Source organism: Musa acuminata, chromosome BXJ1-10, assembly GCF_036884655.1.
Source record: "Musa acuminata AAA Group cultivar baxijiao chromosome BXJ1-10, Cavendish_Baxijiao_AAA, whole genome shotgun sequence".
NCBI classification, from domain to species: domain Eukaryota; kingdom Viridiplantae; phylum Streptophyta; class Magnoliopsida; order Zingiberales; family Musaceae; genus Musa; species Musa acuminata.
In genome coordinates, this window is record NC_088336.1 from 32,990,909 (window position 1) to 33,006,251 (window position 15,343).

The 15,343-nt window shown below is 36.4% G+C and overlaps 1 protein-coding gene across 2 annotated transcripts; it reads right to left on the reverse strand.

Moving 5' to 3' along the window:
* Window positions 1-641: 641 nt before the first annotated feature.
* On the reverse strand, window positions 642-8,795 carry LOC135596288 (endoribonuclease Dicer homolog 3a-like). Of its 2 annotated transcripts, XM_065088401.1 has the most exons (11): window positions 8,622-8,795; window positions 7,935-8,127; window positions 7,714-7,846; window positions 4,737-4,954; window positions 4,441-4,650; window positions 3,079-3,555; window positions 2,690-2,971; window positions 2,295-2,621; window positions 1,879-2,065; window positions 1,650-1,761; window positions 642-1,181 (listed from the first exon to the last, which is right to left on the reverse strand). In XM_065088401.1, exons 1-11 carry the CDS (start codon window positions 8,654-8,656, stop codon window positions 953-955), a joined length of 2,403 nt encoding a protein of 800 aa, XP_064944473.1. In that variant the 5' UTR covers window positions 8,657-8,795; the 3' UTR covers window positions 642-952. The 2 variants fall into 2 exon arrangements, with proteins under 2 accessions (XP_064944473.1, XP_064944475.1); XM_065088403.1 differs by lacking the exons at window positions 7,935-8,127; window positions 8,622-8,795 and having other exon boundaries at window positions 7,682-7,816.
* Window positions 8,796-15,343: the final 6,548 nt, after the last annotated feature.

Below are 15,343 nucleotides of genomic sequence, written 5' to 3' on the forward strand. Positions count from 1 at the left end.
TGGGATGTTAATGTAATTTTGAAAATTTTTAAATTTTTTAAAATATGCTATAACAATATCTAAAATTATAAGATTATCAAAATGATTTGATTTCTTATCTATGAAATTTTATTTATTTATTTTAAAGATTATTTTTATATTTATTATTTATTATATATTTAGACCATACAAAATTTTTTATAAGATTACTTTCATTTATTTATTTAATTATTTTTATTTTATTTATTTAAATAATATATATATATATATATATTAAAAATATTAGAAGGATAAAATTGTCATAAATTATTCAATGAACTTTTGAAATACAAATTTATCAAGCAACACTTACATTTTTCATTAATTATTTATCAAACACTCAAAATATTTTACAATGATGTATTCATTCAATCTCTTTCTTAAATTACACATTAAAAATATAAATATATTTGTAAACGCAGCCTCAATGGTTGCTTAGGATTTTTTTTAATATATAATTCCGATCCTTCATTTTCTGTCCAAAAATTTATATGCACGTGTCTGCTCTAAAGAGTGGGCGTGCACGAGGAAATTGATAAACTCTCTACAGAACAAAAAAGAATTTAAGATTTCATGAGTATAATTTAACCCTATGTGCACAATTACGAGGATAAGAATCTGAATCCATCATAATCATCTAATGCAATATAATATTTGAATGCAAAGAATAATATATATGTGTGTGCGTGTGTACAAGACAACACCATAGGATTACATGATCCACCAACCAAGGATTAGATGCTATGCGAAGCCTCACCATTAAACATCACATCGGGGAAGTATACTCTTTCTATCATGCCTCTGCATGTCAACTCGGGGCAAAATACACAGTTTTTAATGGTAAAGTCTACTCCCTATATGACTATAAAAGTTATTATATATATATATATATACACACACTAACAAACGCACACACAACTCGCACCAAAAATGTTCATGGAATTCTTTCGGCCGGTTGTTGCACCTCAATCTGGCACCTGCCCTGTTTCTCAAGCTCATAAAGCATGGTTAGTGCTGCAGAATCTTGTGAACTCTTCTTATCAGGACGCCGGTCCCCCTTGCGTTTGATGATGGTGGAATTTGGTATATGCAGCGTTATGCCTGATACAAACATGTGACGGTTGGCGTCTCCCCCTTCGGTACATTCATTCATCTGGTCGCCACTGTGGTAGTGCAAGAGATGAAGAGGAACAGAAAACACAACTGGGTTAGAACTCTGCAACATGATGTGGAATGCAAGTGCTGGCATTAATCAAGCATGAGTTTCGTAGGTAAAGTTGACCCTCCAAACCTCTGCCAATCATCACAAATGTCATTTTGGATGTACCGAGAAATAAGCAAGCTATATAGAACAGTGACATTAAAATTTCCTATGTTTACAATCTACTAGATACCGAGAAATGTGGTTTTTGTTGTTCATGGTCCTTAGCAGGATAAGCTGATTGATCCTAGGATGAAATTATCTCATGCAATTTGTATGGCATTAGAGTAGCTTATGTGTCATAATCACAAAACAAATCAAGATCAGATGGCCTGCCATCCTTTCATGCTTGTACATGTTAAAATCCTGGTCTTATATAAATAAATACTAACAATCATTTTTACTAGGGAAGAAATTTGGTCGGGCTAACCTTGGCTTCCACTCTAATGTTTCAAAGCTAGGCATTGGCCATTGACATCTTTTGCAGAGTTCATACAGTGCAGTTCGAGGCCCACCTTTTTGCATTTTGACTGTCAAAGCCACTAAAAGAAAAACATAAAAGTTGATCGATTAACATAAACCACTGTCAGGAATAATAACAATTAACAAGTCCAGTGACATAAAACCCACAGTAGACATATTTACATAATGGGTAATACCTGGTTTACCTGGGCTGGGAACAGAAACATTCTTGGAATTGACTACTTCACCGTGCTTTGCTGGCGTAGGAATCTCAATATCCAACATTAAACTACCAGATTTTTCAACAGATTCTTTGTGGCTTGCAATCTTTTCTTCAGCTTGTGTCCCTTTGGAGGCATGCCGGGAGTGCAAAAATCCTTTTTCCTGTCACATGATGGTACATGAGAACTTAGACAACCGGTGACCAAAAACTAGAAGCTCAGAAATGTCATCTATGATCATAACCGCAAAACCCTTTCTTGGTCCTAAAAAATAAATCAGCAACTTCTGAGCAAAAACAATGAATTCAAAATGATAAATAAGAAAATTAAAGGATGACAATAGCAAAGCAAAGACTCTAAAGACAAAAGAACAATAAGGTGCAGAAGCATACTTCCAAGTCCTTCAACAGCAAATATGCTGCTTGCCCTTTTGCAGCTTTTTTATTCTTCTCACGACCTTCCCTTACCAACAGAACATCCTCCAGTTGTACCTCAAGAACAGCAACATTCATGTCCCCCTCATTTGTGCATGTTGTATTCAAGAAGTAACCATGGTGGCTACATAATTCAGTAAGTTCACGTAGAGGTGGCAACTCAAGGTTCTCTGGAGTGGCAATTGGGGAGAGTAATGGCTCAAAAATTTCCCATACTTTATCTAAATCAAGCTTTGTATCTATCAATATGGCACCGGCAATACTTTCAACCATGTCTCCAAGGACCTGTGACAGGAAAGTGTTACTAACAGTTAAGGAATAAGAAGATATTCTATTATGTGCTGGAAACCAACCTTAGGTACTTTAGATGAACCATTTGACAAAAGCATATACTTGTTTTCATCTGAATCCTCAAGTCTCTTGACAAACTCTGTTATTTGCTCTAAAAGTAATCCAGAATTATGTTGGAGGTGCTGCTGAAGCTTATGCCTGACAGCTACTTGAGCAAAATTTTCATTATTTACTGATGCAGATCTTAAATCAGTTAATTCCCCAGGGTCAATATCTTTATGGCGCTGAAAGAGATGCCACGTAATGAGCAGGTCCAAAACTGAGTCACCCAAGAATTCAAGACGCTGAAAATTTAAAAGAGTATCAAAAAAATCTAATCGTGAAAACTAGAAATGCAACTGAAAGTAAAGTACTTGCAATTTGGAAGAGACTAGACTAATACGTATGCTACCTGATAGCAGAAGAAGACTCCTAATTCTTGCTGAGATGCATGGGTAATAGATTCCAGAAGAAGACCTTTGACAGTAAACTTGTAGCCAATTTTTGATTCCAGTGTTTCTATTTCATGAATTTTGGGAAGGTATGTCCAACCTGATGCAGTTCTTATAGCCTCCTCAACCATATCAGGCTCAAACTCGGTATCAATTCCTAGCCACTTTATAAATGCAAGAGCAGCAGGTAGCCCACCACCAACATAATATGCACCTATCAGAGCCTCGACACAATCTGATATTGTTTTTGAGCAGAGCCACCTGTGTCCTCTATCACATGCCTTTCCTATCACAATAGACTTGTCACTAATTGTATCCAAAATTATATTTGGCACTTCATTGTCATTTAATCCACATTTACAAGGAACACGGTGTATTGAAATATGTCCAGGAGCAACCCATCTACGAGGTTCAAATGCAGCATCACGTATGTAACCCTGTTGGGAAGCAACACATTGAAGTATGTTAGTAAATTTTGGATAAGTATAGCAATCTGTCAGATTTCACATTTCAGATAGATAAGAATCTTAGACTGGACATTTCAGATTTCACAAGCACATTTTCTTGTGATGCCTCATAATGACACCATGCTGTTATCTTAGAATTTGGACTTGTAAACAAGCACATTAGTCTAACTCGTGGTGCAAGGAAGACAAAACTTCAATGCACTGTTTTCCTTAACAAATATACATACTTTAATTCTAAGATAAAATCAGCAAATATCTTAGCTAACAACCACTTAGATATGTCAATTTCCTACTTAAAAAGTTCACTATTATACAAACCAGGCATATAACTAGTTACTAAGATAGTCTACACTTTTCTTAAACTGGTGCCTGAAACCTAAATGTAATTTTTATCAGTATGATACTGATTAGAAGCATGACTATTGATCATCTGAATGTTGGTCAAATAAGGGGAAAATTGATGGCTTATTGCAGTGTGATATTAATGACTTTATAGAAGAAGCAATTTCATAGTTTATGATGTTCATTTAGTGTGTTCTAACTTCTAACAGTCATAATGTTAGTGTCAGATAAAATCCTAATATTTCAAAAACAAGGACAGGATACATTTAGAGGACTGCTGGCAGTTTGTCCTCGAATATGTCCATATTTAGAATATAATGAGTAATGACATTGTATGAAGTCTTTGCTGCAAAAAACAAGTGACCAAAAATGCGGATATGTTCATGAAGCACGTGTCATATAATTTCAGATATTGCCGAATACAGCCTTGCTATGAGTGTTGATGACTTGATGGAAAAATTTTACATAAAAACGAGAAAAAATAAATCCAAACAAATGGAAATGGTGCTGTACCTGTATGCCATGTTTAGTTCCCAAGCTATGAAGAGTGGCATTACGAATTATTTTTATCCGGTCGGAGGACAATTTCCCTTCGTGTTTCCCAGGAAATTTTAGAAAGAGAGAACAACTCACTGCATATTTTAAAACGGAGTCCCCTAATAGTTCCAACCGCTCCATGGAGAAGTCTTCACAACATCTCAGCGTAGTAATTGCTTCCAAAATCTAAGAAAAAGCAATAGTCATGATGCTTAAATAACTTTAACCATGCACGAGGCAGAAACATAGATGTTAAGTTGCTTATGCATTACCAGGAAGCTTGGTATAGGATTGCTAGAACAGAAAGAAATTTCCTTCCTTAGTTGGCAGGCTAACATCAAGGATTCCACTCGGTACATCAAAGAAGGTAGCAAGTAAAAAGATTTCAAGACTTCGTATGGTACATCAATATCAACTAGAAGCTCTGGAGGCATGTGAACATGATTTAGAGACACATTCTTACCATTAGATCTTTTCGGTACAAAATTACCTGCAATTATAAGACCACAACAATGGAACACTCAGGCAGTTAATTCTACTTCCATCTGAATGTTATCCAATTATTTGTAGAAGAAAAAAAAAAAAGAACATGTCTGCATGACCCTATGAACAACCATAACTGGAGTCGGACTTCTAGGAACTAATTATCAGACAACTGGAAAGCCAATTATTTCAAGCTTGTAAATCTACAAAAATATAATTGAACTGATGAAGGAACATCACAAACACAACGTATGCAGGCATCGGCCGTTCTAATTTTTTAGATCCATGGCATCATTCTAAGAAAAAACTCACGCATATTCATGGTGTACAATAATATTGGACTCTATAAATAGCAACGTGTAATGGTGCACAACACAATTTTGGGCTCTATAAATAGCAACAGGTAATGGTACCTTTTTCTCAATTCCATAGATTATCAAATATGGAGAATATCACATTACATGGAAAAAGTCAACTGAGGTGCAATGAATTACTTAAAATTGCTTTTTATCTTTCAATACAGAAATTTGTCATGTGGAAGAAATAGATAGCGTCGTATTATAAGCTATGATATGTAACTGACAGAGGTGTCCCATTGGCATGATTGCCAGCACTTTTCCATGTTCTGCAGCTACAATGGAAGAGTTGGATGTCTTTGAAGATAAGGTGGCGGCTACACTCAAAAGATATATATTTTAGACATATATAACAATGCCATCGTCACTTCCAGAAAATGCTACTGGAACAACAATGTGAAGAAAAAATAAAAAGTCACATTTTGTGGAACAGAAAAATAATTGTTATTTTCCCAAAAGAACCAAGCCAGACACATGGGTCTCGACTCTCGACAACAATGAACTCTTTGTGAAAATTTTCATATGTCCAAGATTTCATGCGATTGTATCAGTAAAATGAGATGATCATTCTTCCAATGACCCAACATTATGACCAAAAACAATCTTTAAAATATTTTAAACAGAAAGATATATCTCTTAATTTTAGCACTGACTTTATATGATTATCAATAGCAAATCTTTCATTAATGCAGCAAGCAAGCATACAAGTGAAAACCTTATCTAGATAATGGAAAGTTCCATCATGATCAAGACGAAGCCTCAAACAAAACAACCAGAACATATATCAGCTTTCCAGCACTGCATCAAGCCACAAAGCAACCAATTCTTTGAAAACAGGTGATATCTAAAGAGCAGGCAGCTCTTTTTATAGTATAGCCTAACCCTGGACCACCTACCAACAGAGACCCACCTGCCCACCTGGCCCAACAGAAGCTATGCAGATATTTGCAGCAGCTGGCTAGTTCTGGGGTCAGGCCACTCCATAGCTCTCCATATGTTCAATCATTGAAGTAGAGGATCATCCAAGTACAAACAACTATAAGTGCAAAGGCAAACCACTAATTTGGCACAAGGGTCATGGTGCAAGTCCACACAGCAAAGCAGATCACTATATTGGTAAAAGGGACAAGTGTGGCAGCAGAAGCGAAAAAGAAAAGGAGAAGAAAGAGAAGTTAAAGAAGGAAAAGCCAGAAATAAGGAAATAATAGAGAAAGGATGGCTATCAAAATTTTTTGTTTGGCCTCCGCTTCAATCTTTTCTAGGTTCTCATATGAACATTACTTTAGTGGAGGAAATTTTCACGGCGACATTTGCTGTATTCACCTCAAGGCCCAAAAGAAATTAAAGAAAAAGTGAGTCTAATGATGTTAAATGATGGCAGGAGTTGACCTTGCTTTGGTGAGGTGGCATTATAGTACTGTGAATACAACAAGAAGCTCACTCCATTAGATAGTTATGGATTTTTATCATAATGGTCAATGATGTTACACATGTTCTGCTTACACTGAACCAAGCTACCAGGTTTCAGGTCTAACAAACTGTGTCGCACAAAGTTTGCTCAAAATTTCATGGCACTTTATACCCTGTTAGACGTGTTAATTACTGTCTAGATCTGTTTTTATGCTAACACATGGCTAGACCAATTGTTAGGCTGTGCCAATTGATATAGGTGGCAAGTCAACCAACATTAGATTATACATACAGTACCACAAAGGTATCAGCTGGCCCCATGCCATAAAATGGCAACTTGGTATTATTTATGCTAACACAATGTCAGACCAATCATTCGGTTGTGCCAATCTGCCTGACATTATACATACAAAACAAAAGGTACTGCCCATCCCCATGCCACGATATTGGCAATCCTTGATACAATTTACCATGAGTGAGATATTCTAAGTTACTAGCTTCTCGAGTAATAAGATTTAGTCACCACTTATGTTTAAAGCATATTCAAGGAAAGGATGTTTTACAGGATAAATGTATATAGATTACTTGGAAGTTCATTTATTTTAAAAGAACTTGGTACAACATCTTTCAGGAGAGAGAACTGAATCTTATTGATTAGTGTAAAACAATTAATGCCTACTGACAAATACAATCAGAGCAAATACTGTTCACAGATCACATGTATTTCAGCGCACCTCGTTGTGACCTAGTAAGACATGCCAATCATGTCATAGCATGACTGGTTTGATAGATTGGCATGCATAAGGGTCCACATACATGTAACGACAGCTCAGATATTTTTGGTATTAACGCATGGTAACAGCAAAATTGGAAAGCCAAAAAATTAACACCTAGATATAAATTTCAACGGAGAAGAAGTTGCAAGCAATACGTAATCTACATAAATTTAGTCTAAATAGTAATTTTACGTCTAAAATGAACTGAAGTCTAAAATGAGAACCAGCTTGTCGAGCTCGGCCATGAGACTGAATGTAACTACGAGCTGTTTTCGGCAAATCAAAACTGATTACACATGAACAATCTGGCACATCGGTACCCTCTTCAGCGACATCAGTGGTAAATAGTAAATTTGCCTACAAAAACAAATTATGTATAGTTGCGTTTATTATCCAGAGTAGTCACTGAAACATTGATAAATAATATAATATAAATTTCAGATACCTTCCCTGAACGAAAGGAGTCCAGAATATCCTTTTGCGTTTTTGGGGTTAGTGCGTCAACTGAAGAAGACCCTCCAGCCAAGTATGACACAGTGAAATGTGATAAAAAACAAACTTTCTTAATAAATCTTTCCAAAACTTTAGCAGTAATATTTCTTTCAACAAAGACGAGGCAGACTACTTGCCTAGGCATCCTGCAGAAAAAATAAAGAGTTGATTGCAGTCGACATTACAAGAAGCAGATTAAAGTAGGAAAAGTTCTCCCTCTGTGCACAATTACGAGGATAAGAATCTGAATCCATCATAATCATCTAATGCAATATAATATTTGAATGCAAAGAATAATATATGTGTGTGTGTGTGTGTACAAGACAACACCATGGGATTACAGGATCCACCAACCAAGGATTTAGATGCTATACGAAGCCTCACCATTAAACATCGCATCGGGGAAGTATACTCAGGGCAAAATACTCTGTATATATATCTATATATATATATATATATATATACTCTTTCTATAATGCCTCTGCTTGTCAACTCGGGGCAAAATACACAGTTTTTATTGGTAAAGTCTACTCAGACTATAAAAGTCATTATATATATATATATATACACACACACACACAAACGCACACACAACACGCACCAAAAATGTTCATGAAATTCTTTCGGCCGGTTGTTGCACCTCAATCTGGCACCTGCCCAGTTTCTCAAGCTCATAAAGCATGGTTAGTGCTGCAGAATCTTGTGAACTCTTCTTATCAGGACGCCGGTCCCCCTTGCGTTTGATGATGGTGGAATTTGGTATATGCAGCGTTATGCCTGATACAAACATGTGACGGTTGGCGTCTCCCCCTTCGGTACATTCATTCATCTGGTCGCCACTGTGGTAGTGCAAGAGATGAAGAGGAACAGAAAACACAACTGGGTTAGAACTCTGCAACATGATGTGGAATGCAAGTGCTGGCATTAATCAAGCATGAGTTTCGTAGGTAAAGTTGACCCTCCAAACCTCTGCCAATCATCACAAATGTCATTTTGGATGTACCGAGAAATAAGCAAGCTATATAGAACAGTGACATTAAAATTTCCTATGTTTACAATCTACTAGATACCGAGAAATGTGGTTTTTGTTGTTCATGGTCCTTAGCAGGATAAGCTGATTGATCCTAGGATGAAATTATCTCATGCAATTTGTATGGCATTAGAGTAGCTTATGTGTCATAATCACAAAACAAATCAAGATCAGATGGCCTGCCATCCTTTCATGCTTGTACATGTTAAAATCCTGGTCTTATATAAATAAATACTAACAATCATTTTTACTAGGGAAGAAATTTGGTCGGGCTAACCTTGGCTTCCACTCTAATGTTTCAAAGCTAGGCATTGGCCATTGACATCTTTTGCAGAGTTCATACAGTGCAGTTCGAGGCCCACCTTTTTGCATTTTGACTGTCAAAGCCACTAAAAGAAAAACATAAAAGTTGATCGATTAACATAAACCACTGTCAGGAATAATAACAATTAACAAGTCCAGTGACATAAAACCCACAGTAGACATATTTACATAATGGGTAATACCTGGTTTACCTGGGCTGGGAACAGAAACATTCTTGGAATTGACTACTTCACCGTGCTTTGCTGGCGTAGGAATCTCAATATCCAACATTAAACTACCAGATTTTTCAACAGATTCTTTGTGGCTTGCAATCTTTTCTTCAGCTTGTGTCCCTTTGGAGGCATGCCGGGAGTGCAAAAATCCTTTTTCCTGTCACATGATGGTACATGAGAACTTAGACAACCGGTGACCAAAAACTAGAAGCTCAGAAATGTCATCTATGATCATAACCGCAAAACCCTTTCTTGGTCCTAAAAAATAAATCAGCAACTTCTGAGCAAAAACAATGAATTCAAAATGATAAATAAGAAAATTAAAGGATGACAATAGCAAAGCAAAGACTCTAAAGACAAAAGAACAATAAGGTGCAGAAGCATACTTCCAAGTCCTTCAACAGCAAATATGCTGCTTGCCCTTTTGCAGCTTTTTTATTCTTCTCACGACCTTCCCTTACCAACAGAACATCCTCCAGTTGTACCTCAAGAACAGCAACATTCATGTCCCCCTCATTTGTGCATGTTGTATTCAAGAAGTAACCATGGTGGCTACATAATTCAGTAAGTTCACGTAGAGGTGGCAACTCAAGGTTCTCTGGAGTGGCAATTGGGGAGAGTAATGGCTCAAAAATTTCCCATACTTTATCTAAATCAAGCTTTGTATCTATCAATATGGCACCGGCAATACTTTCAACCATGTCTCCAAGGACCTGTGACAGGAAAGTGTTACTAACAGTTAAGGAATAAGAAGATATTCTATTATGTGCTGGAAACCAACCTTAGGTACTTTAGATGAACCATTTGACAAAAGCATATACTTGTTTTCATCTGAATCCTCAAGTCTCTTGACAAACTCTGTTATTTGCTCTAAAAGTAATCCAGAATTATGTTGGAGGTGCTGCTGAAGCTTATGCCTGACAGCTACTTGAGCAAAATTTTCATTATTTACTGATGCAGATCTTAAATCAGTTAATTCCCCAGGGTCAATATCTTTATGGCGCTGAAAGAGATGCCACGTAATGAGCAGGTCCAAAACTGAGTCACCCAAGAATTCAAGACGCTGAAAATTTAAAAGAGTATCAAAAAAATCTAATCGTGAAAACTAGAAATGCAACTGAAAGTAAAGTACTTGCAATTTGGAAGAGACTAGACTAATACGTATGCTACCTGATAGCAGAAGAAGACTCCTAATTCTTGCTGAGATGCATGGGTAATAGATTCCAGAAGAAGACCTTTGACAGTAAACTTGTAGCCAATTTTTGATTCCAGTGTTTCTATTTCATGAATTTTGGGAAGGTATGTCCAACCTGATGCAGTTCTTATAGCCTCCTCAACCATATCAGGCTCAAACTCGGTATCAATTCCTAGCCACTTTATAAATGCAAGAGCAGCAGGTAGCCCACCACCAACATAATATGCACCTATCAGAGCCTCGACACAATCTGATATTGTTTTTGAGCAGAGCCACCTGTGTCCTCTATCACATGCCTTTCCTATCACAATAGACTTGTCACTAATTGTATCCAAAATTATATTTGGCACTTCATTGTCATTTAATCCACATTTACAAGGAACACGGTGTATTGAAATATGTCCAGGAGCAACCCATCTACGAGGTTCAAATGCAGCATCACGTATGTAACCCTGTTGGGAAGCAACACATTGAAGTATGTTAGTAAATTTTGGATAAGTATAGCAATCTGTCAGATTTCACATTTCAGATAGATAAGAATCTTAGACTGGACATTTCAGATTTCACAAGCACATTTTCTTGTGATGCCTCATAATGACACCATGCTGTTATCTTAGAATTTGGACTTGTAAACAAGCACATTAGTCTAACTCGTGGTGCAAGGAAGACAAAACTTCAATGCACTGTTTTCCTTAACAAATATACATACTTTAATTCTAAGATAAAATCAGCAAATATCTTAGCTAACAACCACTTAGATATGTCAATTTCCTACTTAAAAAGTTCACTATTATACAAACCAGGCATATAACTAGTTACTAAGATAGTCTACACTTTTCTTAAACTGGTGCCTGAAACCTAAATGTAATTTTTATCAGTATGATACTGATTAGAAGCATGACTATTGATCATCTGAATGTTGGTCAAATAAGGGGAAAATTGATGGCTTATTGCAGTGTGATATTAATGACTTTATAGAAGAAGCAATTTCATAGTTTATGATGTTCATTTAGTGTGTTCTAACTTCTAACAGTCATAATGTTAGTGTCAGATAAAATCCTAATATTTCAAAAACAAGGACATGATACATTTAGAGGACTGCTGGCAGTTTGTCCTCGAATATGTCCATATTTAGAATATAATGAGTAATGACATTGTATGAAGTCTTTGCTGCAAAAAACAAGTGACCAAAAATGCGGATATGTTCATGAAGCACGTGTCATATAATTTCAGATATTGCCGAATACAGCCTTGCTATGAGTGTTGATGACTTGATGGAAAAATTTTACATAAAAACGAGAAAAAATAAATCCAAACAAATGGAAATGGTGCTGTACCTGTATGCCATGTTTAGTTCCCAAGCTATGAAGAGTGGCATTACGAATTATTTTTATCCGGTCGGAGGACAATTTCCCTTCGTGTTTCCCAGGAAATTTTAGAAAGAGAGAACAACTCACTGCATATTTTAAAACGGAGTCCCCTAATAGTTCCAACCGCTCCATGGAGAAGTCTTCACAACATCTCAGCGTAGTAATTGCTTCCAAAATCTAAGAAAAAGCAATAGTCATGATGCTTAAATAACTTTAACCATGCACGAGGCAGAAACATAGATGTTAAGTTGCTTATGCATTACCAGGAAGCTTGGTATAGGATTGCTAGAACAGAAAGAAATTTCCTTCCTTAGTTGGCAGGCTAACATCAAGGATTCCACTCGGTACATCAAAGAAGGTAGCAAGTAAAAAGATTTCAAGACTTCGTATGGTACATCAATATCAACTAGAAGCTCTGGAGGCATGTGAACATGATTTAGAGACACATTCTTACCATTAGATCTTTTCGGTACAAAATTACCTGCAATTATAAGACCACAACAATGGAACACTCAGGCAGTTAATTCTACTTCCATCTGAATGTTATCCAATTATTTGTAGAAGAAAAAAAAAAAAGAACATGTCTGCATGACCCTATGAACAACCATAACTGGAGTCGGACTTCTAGGAACTAATTATCAGACAACTGGAAAGCCAATTATTTCAAGCTTGTAAATCTACAAAAATATAATTGAACTGATGAAGGAACATCACAAACACAACGTATGCAGGCATCGGCCGTTCTAATTTTTTAGATCCATGGCATCATTCTAAGAAAAAACTCACGCATATTCATGGTGTACAATAATATTGGACTCTATAAATAGCAACGTGTAATGGTGCACAACACAATTTTGGGCTCTATAAATAGCAACAGGTAATGGTACCTTTTTCTCAATTCCATAGATTATCAAATATGGAGAATATCACATTACATGGAAAAAGTCAACTGAGGTGCAATGAATTACTTAAAATTGCTTTTTATCTTTCAATACAGAAATTTGTCATGTGGAAGAAATAGATAGCGTCGTATTATAAGCTATGATATGTAACTGACAGAGGTGTCCCATTGGCATGATTGCCAGCACTTTTCCATGTTCTGCAGCTACAATGGAAGAGTTGGATGTCTTTGAAGATAAGGTGGCGGCTACACTCAAAAGATATATATTTTAGACATATATAACAATGCCATCGTCACTTCCAGAAAATGCTACTGGAACAACAATGTGAAGAAAAAATAAAAAGTCACATTTTGTGGAACAGAAAAATAATTGTTATTTTCCCAAAAGAACCAAGCCAGACACATGGGTCTCGACTCTCGACAACAATGAACTCTTTGTGAAAATTTTCATATGTCCAAGATTTCATGCGATTGTATCAGTAAAATGAGATGATCATTCTTCCAATGACCCAACATTATGACCAAAAACAATCTTTAAAATATTTTAAACAGAAAGATATATCTCTTAATTTTAGCACTGACTTTATATGATTATCAATAGCAAATCTTTCATTAATGCAGCAAGCAAGCATACAAGTGAAAACCTTATCTAGATAATGGAAAGTTCCATCATGATCAAGACGAAGCCTCAAACAAAACAACCAGAACATATATCAGCTTTCCAGCACTGCATCAAGCCACAAAGCAACCAATTCTTTGAAAACAGGTGATATCTAAAGAGCAGGCAGCTCTTTTTATAGTATAGCCTAACCCTGGACCACCTACCAACAGAGACCCACCTGCCCACCTGGCCCAACAGAAGCTATGCAGATATTTGCAGCAGCTGGCTAGTTCTGGGGTCAGGCCACTCCATAGCTCTCCATATGTTCAATCATTGAAGTAGAGGATCATCCAAGTACAAACAACTATAAGTGCAAAGGCAAACCACTAATTTGGCACAAGGGTCATGGTGCAAGTCCACACAGCAAAGCAGATCACTATATTGGTAAAAGGGACAAGTGTGGCAGCAGAAGCGAAAAAGAAAAGGAGAAGAAAGAGAAGTTAAAGAAGGAAAAGCCAGAAATAAGGAAATAATAGAGAAAGGATGGCTATCAAAATTTTTTGTTTGGCCTCCGCTTCAATCTTTTCTAGGTTCTCATATGAACATTACTTTAGTGGAGGAAATTTTCACGGCGACATTTGCTGTATTCACCTCAAGGCCCAAAAGAAATTAAAGAAAAAGTGAGTCTAATGATGTTAAATGATGGCAGGAGTTGACCTTGCTTTGGTGAGGTGGCATTATAGTACTGTGAATACAACAAGAAGCTCACTCCATTAGATAGTTATGGATTTTTATCATAATGGTCAATGATGTTACACATGTTCTGCTTACACTGAACCAAGCTACCAGGTTTCAGGTCTAACAAACTGTGTCGCACAAAGTTTGCTCAAAATTTCATGGCACTTTATACCCTGTTAGACGTGTTAATTACTGTCTAGATCTGTTTTTATGCTAACACATGGCTAGACCAATTGTTAGGCTGTGCCAATTGATATAGGTGGCAAGTCAACCAACATTAGATTATACATACAGTACCACAAAGGTATCAGCTGGCCCCATGCCATAAAATGGCAACTTGGTATTATTTATGCTAACACAATGTCAGACCAATCATTCGGTTGTGCCAATCTGCCTGACATTATACATACAAAACAAAAGGTACTGCCCATCCCCATGCCACGATATTGGCAATCCTTGATACAATTTACCATGAGTGAGATATTCTAAGTTACTAGCTTCTCGAGTAATAAGATTTAGTCACCACTTATGTTTAAAGCATATTCAAGGAAAGGATGTTTTACAGGATAAATGTATATAGATTACTTGGAAGTTCATTTATTTTAAAAGAACTTGGTACAACATCTTTCAGGAGAGAGAACTGAATCTTATTGATTAGTGTAAAACAATTAATGCCTACTGACAAATACAATCAGAGCAAATACTGTTCACAGATCACATGTATTTCAGCGCACCTCGTTGTGACCTAGTAAGACATGCCAATCATGTCATAGCATGACTGGTTTGATAGATTGGCATGCATAAGGGTCCACATACATGTAACGACAGCTCAGATATTTTTGGTATTAACGCATGGTAACAGCAAAATTGGAAAGCCAAAAAATTAACACCTAGATATAAATTTCAACGGAGAAGAAGTTGCAAGCAATACGTAATCTACATAAATTTAGTCTAAATAGTAATTTTACGTCTAAAATGAACTGAAGTCTAA

Bases quoted from the DNA above. Each gene is read 5' to 3' on its own strand.
- LOC135596288 (XM_065088401.1), bottom strand. From the start codon at position 8,656: ATGAGCTTGAGAAACTGGGCAGGTGCCAGATTGAG. The intron at 4,955-7,713 runs GTTCTCATTTTA...TTATAATTGCAG, and splicing joins TGGCCGAGCTCGACAAGCTG to GTAATTTTGTACCGAAAAGA. The intron at 2,972-3,078 runs GTAGCATACGTA...TTAAATTTTCAG, and splicing joins GAGTCTTCTTCTGCTATCAG to CGTCTTGAATTCTTGGGTGA.